At 42.4% G+C, this 11,222-nt stretch overlaps 1 protein-coding gene across 1 annotated transcript; it reads right to left on the reverse strand.

Annotated features, from left to right (window-relative positions):
* Nucleotides 1–8,431: 8,431 nt before the first annotated feature.
* Nucleotides 8,432–10,791, reverse strand: LOC110915546. Its single transcript, XM_022160264.2, has 3 exons — nucleotides 10,642–10,791; nucleotides 9,210–10,232; nucleotides 8,432–8,651 (listed from the first exon to the last, which is right to left on the reverse strand). Exon 2 carries the CDS (start codon nucleotides 10,183–10,185, stop codon nucleotides 9,262–9,264), a length of 924 nt encoding a protein of 307 aa, XP_022015956.1. The 5' UTR covers nucleotides 10,186–10,232; nucleotides 10,642–10,791; the 3' UTR covers nucleotides 8,432–8,651; nucleotides 9,210–9,261.
* Between the last annotated feature and the right edge of the window lie 431 nt (nucleotides 10,792–11,222).

An 11,222-nucleotide genomic window follows, 5' to 3' on the forward strand; every position in this document is an offset into this window, starting at 1 on the left:
ATGTGTATATATCTGTTTATGTGTTTAAATTTTTGGAGAATTATTCGATTTTTGCTATCACATCGATCGACACGCACGACTTGCATTGCTATTCTATCTCAAGACGCTAACAAGTCGCTGCAGTTTTAGACAATATTATGCTATGATACACGATTATACTACACTACTCGACACGCTATACGTCTATACGATGCTACTGGATATGCTATTCGCGATCGCTATATTCGAATAACTCGTAAAACTTAGATGCAGTCAGGATACTATATGTGCTACTGTGTGCGGATAGGAGAATTACGTGACATTAATAGCATCTGTGATTAAATGCCTATGTGCTTATGTGCTTCTGTGATTATGTGCTCTGTGTGCTTCTGTGCTTCCGTGATTACGTGAATCTGTGGTTTGTGCTTGTGTGTTTATGTGATTCATGCCTTATCGTGTTCCTGAGCTTTAGTAAGTAGTAGACGTGTGAGGTGAGATTCGATTTGTTGTGTCTGAGACCTACGACGATGTATGTTGCAGACCATGTCATCATCAGGACATTGAACCCCTCTTACTCGCCAAGAAAAGAGAGACAAGCGTCTCGCTGCTATCATCGCCAAGCAAGTGGCAAAAGCTGTGAGCGAGGTGTATGAAAACGACAGCAAATCGTCTGAGGAGTCGCGAACCGATGCTCCTAAAGATGCTAACAAGACCGTTTTCAGCTTCAAATAGTTTAAGGCATGCGGACCAAAAGAGTTTACCGGAGAAGATGGCCCTACCGCCATGTGTCAATGGTTTGATTCGGTTGAAGTCACTCTGCGCCAAAGCGGCTGTCCTGAAAATATCCGTACCCTAAATGCAACCGGCGTTTTCTAGTCCCGAGCTCTAGACTGGTGGACGGCCGAACGAAACAAACGCGGGAATGATGCAGCTTATGAGCTGACTTGGGAAGAGCTGAAGGCCATCATGATGGATGAATTCTGCCCTCCCCATGAACGCCAAAAGCTGGAGGACGAGTTTTGGAACATCAAGCAGAAGGACAGAGACAACGCTGCTTTAACTACTCACTTCAAGCAGCTTAGCATTATCTGTCCCGATCAAGTCAAGACGCCAGACATGGCCATCAAGAAGTATATTCGAGCTCTACCTGATTGTGTTGCCGACTTTGTTCATGCCGCCAAGACATCATCAATTGAGGAGACTTACTTGTTTGCCGCCAAGATCAATGACAAGCGAGTAAAAGCTGGTTTCTAGGATAAGCCATCCAAGTCTCTGCATCAAGCTACTACTGCACCAACCGCCGACACTACCACTGCTCAACCATCCAAGTCATCACGTCGCAAGAAGAAGCACAACAATAGCAGCTCCAGCAACAAGAATTGTGCCGTCACAACAACTGCTGCTCCTCTGCAAGCCGTACAGGCTCAGCAACAGTCTCATCACCGACCAGCTCCAGTGACCAATGCACCGCCAGCAAAGCGTGCTTACACAAGTCCCCACCCGCTCTGCCCGACATGCTCATATCATCATCCGGTGGGAATCGCCTATCGTTTCTGCGCTCACTGCAATCTCTACGGGCATTTCACTGCGAACTGTCGCTATGGTCCTCGTAACACCGCAGCTTCTGCCGCCGCTCATCAAGCTCTACTCCCAGCGCCTCAAGGCCAACCCGCAACTCAAGCACCCGCGGTCAATGCTCGAATCTGCTTTGCATGTGGTGACCCTAACCATTTTGCAAATATGTGCCCAAACAGGGTTGTGAAACAAGAGCCCCAGCAGCAGCAGCAGCAACAACCTCAGCAGCAGCAACAAGCAGCCCGTGCCAGAACCTTCAACATCAACGCCCGTCAAGCCCAGGCAACGTGGTTAATGGTACGTTCCTTGTGAATGGTATTTATGCATCATGTTTGTTTGATACTGGAGCCGATAACTGCTTTGTGTCGTTTGAATTCGAGAAGCTCCTTAGTCATAAGCGCTCTTATCTCCCCTCGTCATTCGAAGTCGAAGTCGCTACTGGAAGAACTATCGCCGTTAACTCTGTTCTCCGTGATTGTACTCTCGAGCTCAACAATCATATCTTCCCTATCGACCTTATTCCCATGCAACTCAGAAGCTTCGACATCATAGTAGGCATGGACTTTCTTCGCGAAAACCATGCTGAAGTTGTGTGTTTTGATAAAATGATTCGATTCTCGCTCGTGAATGGTGATCTATTATGTGTATATGGTGAAACAGCTTCGAAAGGTCTCAAGCTCATGTCATGCATCCAAGCTAACAAGTATCTCCGCAAGGAATACAGAGCTTTCTTGGCCAACATTGTAGTAGCGGAGAAGGAAAAGAAAAGGAAGGCCGAAGTCAAAGACGTTCCAGTGGTCCGTGAATTTCCTCAGGTGTTCCCTGATGATCTTCCAGGACTACCGCCAAGTCGTGATATCGACTTTCGTACCGACCTTATTTCTGGAGCTAACCCTGTTGCCAAAGCCCCTTATCGACTCGCGCCGTCCGAAATGCGGGAACTTTCGAACCAACTCCAGGAGTTACTTGAAAAAGGCTTTATTCGCCCGAGCACCTCTCCTTGGGGCGCGCCAGTCCTTTTCGTTAAAAAGAAGGATGGGTCGTTCAGGATGTGCATCGATTATCGGGAGTTGAATAAGTTAACCATCAAGAACCGTTATCCTCTACCTCGAATCGATGACTTGTTTGATCAGTTGCAAGGTGCTAAGTATTTCTCGAAGATCGATCTACGTTCAGGTTATCATCAATTGCGCATTCAAGAGGAAGACATTCCTAAAACTGCTTTTCGAACCCGTTATGGCCATTACGAATTCGTTGTTATGCCTTTTGGTTTAACTAACGCACCCGCGGTTTTCATGGATCTGATGAATCGTGTGTGTAAACCATTTCTAGACCGTTTCGTCATCGTATTCATCGAAGATGTCTTGATCTATTCTAAGTCGAAAACTGAACACGCGCAACATCTACGTTAGGTTCTCGAGCTACTCCAGGGGAATCAACTCTACGCCATGTTCTCCAAGTGCGAATTCTGGCTGGAGGAGGTTCAGTTTCTGGGTCACATCGTTAATAGTCAAGGTATTCATGTCGATCCCGCGAAGATTGAAGCAGTTAAGAGCTGGATTACGCCTAAGAACCCGTCCGAAGTTTGTTCTTTTCTCGGACTAGCGGGCTATTATCGACGATTTATCGAAGGATTCTCTAAAACTGTTGTGTCGCTTACCGCCCTTACCCATAAAGACAAGCCATTTGTTTGGGGAACCGAACAAGAGTCTGCCTTTCAAACCCTCAAGCATATGCTTTGCAATGCTCCTGTTCTCACATTGCCCGACGGAAACAACGATTTCATTGTCTATTGTGATGCTTCCAACCTTGGTCTTGGCTGTGTTCTCATGCAACGGGACAAGGTTATAGCTTACGCATCTCGTCAGCTCAAAATCCACGAGAAGAACTATACAACCCACGATCTCGAGCTAGGCGCAGTTGTTTTTGCATCGAAGATTTGGCGACACTACCTGTATGGTACCAAGTGTACGATCTTCACCGATCACAGGAGTTTACAACACATCTTTAATCAGAAAGAACTTAACATGCGTCAACGCTGATGGGTAGAACTTCTTAACGATTACAACTGTGAGATCCGTTATCACCCAGGCAAGGCAAATGTTGTTGCCGACGCGCTCAGTAGACGGAGTTATTTGCTCAGTATTCGCAATACCCAAGCCCAGCATGATCTCGAAACCCTCATCCGCGAAGCCCAGCATGCTAGTTTTAATGAACGCACTTTGAAGAAAGAGAGGATCTATCACGATGGAGCTCAGCTTGTAAGCAAGGCAAATGAGATTTTCTATTACCTGGACCGAATTTGGATCCCTAAGCGGACCGATTTGCAAAAGATTATAATGGACGAAGCCCACAAATCCCGACATTCTATTCATCCCGGTGCCGATAAAATGTACTAGGACCTTCGTTACAAGTACTGGTGGCCGGGCATGAAACGGGATATCGCTCTTTATGTTGGAAGTTGCCTGACTTGCGCAAGAGTTAAGGCCGAACATCAACGACCTTCTGGCTTACTCGAACAACCTCCAATCCCTATATGGAAGTGGGAGAGTATAGCTATGGATTTTATAACCAAACTCCGGTCACGACAGCATTTGGGTTATAGTTGATCGTCTGACCAAATCAGCCCACTTTTTGCCAATACGGGAAGACTACAAGGTAGAATGACTAGCCCGAATCTACACCGACGAGGTCATTTGTAATCATGGTACGCCTCGTGACATCATTTCAGACCGTGACGCTCGGTTTACTTCGCGATTGTGGGAAACGTTTCAAGCAGCTCTTGGTACGACGCTTAACCTAAGTACCGCATTCCATCCTCAGACCGACGGACAGACTGAAAGAACGATCCGTACTCTTGAAGACATACTCCGTGCGTGTGTCATAGACTTCGGTGGTAGTTGGAACAAATACCTACTGTTTAACTTCTTTGACTGTAATTAGTCTATTTTATGTTTTATTATTTGTATTATGTGGAGTAAGTGTTGTTAATCAAAGGAATCGAAGTAATCGAATGTTTAATCGACGCGAAACGCTTTACGACTGTGAATAGTAGGAAGTAACAATGCGATAAAGTCAATCAATCAATAATAATCAAGCTACTCGAATCATCAATCAAACTCGAAACTCGAATTATGCGAATTTGGTGTTATATTACGTGTGTGTGCCTTACGTGTTACCTGTGTGTGCTTACCTTATGTTATGTGTGGTGATCAATCGAATCGAAACTCGAAACTCAATCGAACTCAATTGAAATCGAATTATGATGAATGGTAGCGAAAGGATAGTGCGAAATATAGATGCTTGTATGTAGATATAGTGGTTGGGATTAAAAGTAATTTGAATAGGAAACTCTATCGTACTCGTATCGTCTTCAATCGAAATCGAAATATCGGAAATCGTCGCACCGAACACTCAAAGCAGGCAGTTGATCGATCAGGCTCCTAGCTGATCGAACAGCCCAGCCGATCGGACGGACTGTCCGATCGAGCAGGCTGTCCGATCGGGATGCCTGGCCGATCGGCTAGCTCTTTCCCCTTTTGGAAGCCTATAAATAGGCCTGTCATTGTCATTCTTTCCTCTTTTGGAAACCCTCTAACCGACCAGCTCGTGTTCTTCACTATTTCTCAGATTCCTCTCAATCCCGGTAAGATTTCATCCTAAATCTTGTATGTTTTTTATCTATGCTCACTCCTACACCTTTCTATCTTTCAAATCTCGATTTCTAACCGTGAAATCATCAAGATCTGAGTATTCTAGGATGATGTCATCATGGTGTTCTTCAAGAACTTCATGTTTTGGCCTTAACCCACCAAGAATCACTTGGATCTAGCCGATTTCCACATAAACAAACTAAGATCTATCACATATCTGAACATTTACATGGTGTGAAGGATTGAAAGAAGGATTTCCAACTTTCTTTCAACTCTTTTACACTCAATGCTCTCAAACCGGTAGAAACGGAGCTTGAGCCAACTCACTAATCATTCTAATAGTTGTGTGGTTCAAGATTCGGATTCTATCTACGAGGTTCACCGATTTCAGGTTAAACTATAAACTCCATTCCGAACCGTTCACCGGCCGGACTTGGGTGATTCCTGTCCGAGCAGGGGAAACAAGTAAGAACGAAGGTGCCATGGTTCAACTCGTTGTCAAAATACCTCGATATAATGTCAAACAATCAGAACAGCCAAGTGTTCGATGAGCAGGACGACCAGGTCAGAATGCTGACCGATTGAACAGGCTGTTCGAACGAACAGCCCAACTGATCGGACATGTCAGCCGATCAGCTAGCACATGGCCCCACACTTTGACAATTTCATGAAGTATAGTATTGAACGAAGTGATGTTCGATCGAACTACGGTTTGGATTGAATTACTCTTCGGATCATGAGATACTATGCTTCAACACTTAAACGGTTTTTCAACTCGTTCGACGTATTGGAATGCCACCCGATCGAACATGATGTTCGATCAGGTGACATCCTGCTGAGGACTTACTACCGAAGTGCCTAACCGATCGGTTAAGCCGGCCGATCGAACGGCCCGTTCGATCGATCGACCTGAAAGGTAAGAACACTTCAGTGTTCTCAAATACTATAACGAAAACTTCAAAAGGACAAGCCATCATACACAAAAGCATCCTACTCAAAGGAAGTAAGAATCCACTCGAACAGTCCAACCGATCGAGCCTACCGGCCGATCGAATAGGCTGTCCGAACGGACTCTCTAACCGAACGAATGACCCGTTCGATCGAACCTCCAGTTCGATCGACCAGGCTGTTCGACCCATCATCACTCGTTTCCATTTTACGCGTTACTCATCGTTATCCTATCTAACTATTCAGGCTAACCCTACTCTCAAGCGCTCCCTTCAATCCATTAATCAATCGCTGTGAGTATACTCGAACCCTTTTTGCTTTAGCACTTTTGGGTGTTACATACGTTACTTATCTAAAATCACAATCGAACACACTACTCAATTATTTAAACGCTAACCGTTCTGCATGTATTACGTGACTAAATGAATGCTTGTTGTTATGTTTACACGTGGAATGCTGTCTACCTGCCTTAACGACGTAGTACTATAGTTTGGACTCAGCACCCGTTCACACGGGGGTTGTTAAGGACAATTACTTGCATGGATTACGGTGGTAATCATGTATTGCGAACTGCCTCGGGCAGTCAACCGCAGTCATTGGTATCGATAGATCCTTGTCGATAATTAACATGCTTCGTGTTCCTCTGTGTACGTGTTGGTTATGCGTAAACTATTTCGAACTCTATATGCAATTATCAAACTTGTATGCTCACCTTTACATTCTATGTATTGACTTTATTTTAACGTATGTGACAGGCAATTAGGATGCTTATCTGCTAGGAAGGCGAGCTTAGAATAAACGTCTAGAGCATAGTTGTCTGTAGATCTTGCAGATCGAGTCTCTAGAAGCATTTGAACAATTATATTATTTATATTTGAATCTGAGTTGTCGGAACAGAACATTTGACTAGTTATTATCTGTAATAATTTGTTTTGCTATTTGGGATACGGTATGGGACGTATTAATTAAACTAAATAGTAATGATAGTTGTTGTGGAAACTTCTGGACAATCTGCTTCGCTCAGTGCCATGCCCCGATGATTCGTCCATCGGTTGGGGTGTGACAGTGTTGGTGTTGTAGTGGTGGTGGAGTGGTGGCAAGTGTGAGAGAAGTGGTTTGCCAAGGGATGGATTGGAATGAAACCAAGCACCCCTATTTATAGGTGAAGTCAGTTAGTTCACACGGCCCCATGCCCACCTGGCATGGCCCCGTGGCATTCAGTCTCTCTCCTCTTCATTAACTGCAGTGTCAGACCTTGTACTAACACGACCCCGTGCGTCAAAGGTAAGGCCCGTGGCCATTATACTTGCTGTACTATCTCAGATTCTGCGAATCTTAGAGTTGGCCACGCCCCGTGTTGCCTTAGCACGGCCCTGTGTTGGTGGTCTGGTTTGTCTTTTGTTGTTATCTTTTCTTCTGTAGAGAATCTTGACTGGGCACGGCCCATGCCTGGTGGGCACTGCCCCATGCCAGAGCTTCTGATCTTGTTATTTTGTTGGTTTGGATGTGGATGGGGGCTTGGCGAGTCTTGTCAACCCTCCTTTGTATTTATGTTGATTTTTGCTGTTAATTTGCTTCTTTTGTTCGTTTAAGCTCTTTTGACCCTGTAAATTAAAAAGGAACAAAGAAACATGTTTTTTTTTCCAACATTAGTACCGCAAAAGGGTTGATTTTACGCCATATTTGATATAATTTATATGTTGTATTTTACGCACATCATTTTTTCTAAAAATTTCAGTTACAGAAGCTTTAGACGGGGCCGTCCCGCACTGACATGAGGCCGTGTCTAATCTACAGAACATGAAAACCAAACAAAACTTTTTCACGTAAGCCCAACACTATGCCGTGTTAAAAACGCCCAGTAACGAATAAAACACAGTCCTAAGCACAAGGCCTTGTCCAAACAGCACGGGGTCGTGTAAACCTTCTGTGTTCACAAAAACCTTTAATTCCCGAGAGCCGTAATCTTTTGGGTATTATCCAAGCAATAGATTACTACATGGGAGTAGATTTTGTACAATAGATTCTATTGTTAATAACAAGTATTTCGTACAATAGATTCTATTGTTAATAAAGCTCAGCCAAGCTTAAAGGATTGAAATGCGTCTATTTTTCAATTAAATTGTGCTTGTATTCCAATGAAATTCAAGAAGTTGTTTTGCACAACCCTATAAAGCAACTTGTATTAAATAGAAGCCAATTTTACTCCTTTGCTTTATTCTAATACATAGCAGTAAACCACCAGTGACCAAACTAAATTGTCACTACAACACATCTGGAAGTTGAACAAGAAGCATTTTCAGTTATTCAAACCGTCTGTCTTTACAAACACATGTCAAACACAAACAACACCACAAATACTATTATTATTATTCTATTATTATTGAGTAAAGATCCAACAAGAATTTCAACTACTACAACAAGTGTTTTGATCAATCAGCTCACTAATCTTCTCACAGCAGTGATTCTCTACAAGTTCAATTTGACCCTGCACACCTGACATAAAATAAAACATTCAGTTATTCATCTTAGGCCCCCAATTATTTACAAAAAGAAAAAGAAAATAAATAACTATTTTCATATATATACATATAGGATTAGGTTCAAGAGTGAACACTAGTGTAGCTTGCGAACTGAGTGAACTAATCCTGGCCATACACGTGTGTAGATCAACGGCCAGGATTTGTTCACTCAGTTCGCAAATACACTAGTGTTCACTCTAGAACCCCACCCTATATATATATATATCCTCCAATTCTAGAAAAGGACCCTGCTTTACATCTTATATTCTTGTCAAGAGTAAACTTGTCATTGTGATAGTGCGATGACGTTTACGGGAAGTCTGGATTCAAGCCCCTGAGGCGTTTTACAGCACGCCTCGCGCATTAGACGTGTCATTTTAAAACCAAGATCTTTAGACAAGCCACAGTGTTCTTTTCATCATATATTTTATTGTCAAAATCTTGTCAAAGAAAGTATAACATAATATTTCCGATATGCATTATTTGGCAAGTTATACAAGCAGCTATAAAAGTAAGAAAATAAAAAGATTACCTGAGCCACTCAGCTGTCCAAACTGCTCATGTATTAAAATAAGATACGATCATCACAACTGCATAACTTTATTTTGTTTTACACAAACGGGTGCTTTAAACGCCTTGCATTTCCACAACAGGCCCCTCTCACCGCCAGAGGGCCCAACAGGTAACGGGCTTCTACAAGGAACATCTTCTTTAGGTGTTGCTTGATCTCTATGATGACAAATGCTTAATGGCAACTTCTTTTGTTTCATTCTTCCCCTCTTTCTACCCAACGTAGTGACATCATCATCACCGCTTTTCGCCTTTGACCCGTTTTCCAACTTTGACTTTGTCGTTGTCTCCACTTCCTTTACATAGCTAGGAGAAATCCCTACACCATTATCTGAGGTTTTAAGCTTTTTGTGCTTACGATTCTTTACATCGGAACCCACACCGCACTTTGAAATTCTCGGAGAGCTGTTTATAGCGTGATGCAACTTACGAGCTAATTCCTCATCATTCGCTTTACCATTTTCTGCCATCGGTTTCTTATTATCATACAACATTTGAACATCAACTTGCTTTTTCGTTTTACTTTTCCTCAACTGTTGTTCTGACGACAACTCTTGACCGTCTTCAACATTTTCTACTAACTCTAACGCTTTCTTGGCGGCGGCCATGGCTTTAGCTGCTATTACCGCCTTCTCCTGGGCGGCAGCTCTTGCTGCTATTGCAACTTTAACCGCAACTTCAGCAGCTGCTCTCGACGCTGCCACAATCTCTTCTTCTGAAGGATTGTCGTTACTCAAATGCGCTTTTAACAAGTAACTAATACGCGCGTCTAACTGAGTCAATGAGTTCTCAGTTGAGGGTGAATCGGGATTGTTATTTGAATTCGAGTCACCGTTCATGTCACTGTTCTGCCTTTTCAAACACGCGAGTAACCGCTTTCGTGGAGGTAAAAGCACATCCGAATCCAAATGATTAACACCACAAACATTGCCTTCCATTTGTTACATCAAAGTAATTTCATCAAACACTTGGTATGCAATCTTCTCTGCATAGATTTAACAATAATAATCAGAAACACAACAACAACTAAATCTCATTTCTGTTAATAATCTCGAAACCCTAACAACAAATTTCCACCAAATTATTCAATCCAATCACCACAATAATCAAATTTACGTGATTCAGCTTCTATACAACCAAACATAAATTAAATAAATGCCAAAAATTCCCAATCAAGTTTCAATTATTACAATTCAATACATCAAAGCAAGGAGCAATCAAAACAATTTGCTCAAAAAAAGTAATAATCACGGGCTTGATTTAACAAAATTCTAGAAATCAAAAGGAGCTATTGGATGAATGAATTAATGTTGTTTGTTTAATTTACGCAATTTGATTGAGCAAATAGAGATTGATTGAACAAGAATTGAAGGAATTGAAGAGGAAATACGAACCTGATCTTGGCAAAAAGGTTGCTAAAATTAGGGTTTTGAGATGGGAAAATGGTCTGCAAGCAGTTTTTGAGAGAGAGAGAGAGAGAGAATGAAGATTATATATATATTTATGTGTGTGAGACAATTTCGATTTGTTACAGTTGTAGACATCCATAAAACGCAAATCCAGTAAAAGTAAAATAATTTGTTAAACCGGCAGCAGATTTCGAGTTTGGCCCTAGTTTGCATTGGAATTACGTGTATGCCATGTTGATTTCTTATTGGCCTTTGCCAAAACGGCTAAATCTGTGTTTGTCATATTTGTATTGATCGGTTATCTTTTCAAAATTTGACGCCATCCGTAGTCATATAGCTTGCGTTATGCGACACGTGTCGTGACACATTACACAGGAGCTTTTTGGGACGTTACATTACTAGAGTCCGTAGTCATAAAGCCTCTACTCATCATTACCTAATTATTAATTTTCAATTTTATTAATTAAATATAAAAACTCTTAACTAATCTTGATTGGTTAAAGTTTGAAAACCAAACACACATAGCGCCGCTATGTGCATGGCGCCACCCACCAAAAAAGCCCGCA

Source organism: Helianthus annuus, chromosome 16, assembly GCF_002127325.2.
Source record: "Helianthus annuus cultivar XRQ/B chromosome 16, HanXRQr2.0-SUNRISE, whole genome shotgun sequence".
Lineage (NCBI taxonomy): Eukaryota > Viridiplantae > Streptophyta > Magnoliopsida > Asterales > Asteraceae > Helianthus > Helianthus annuus.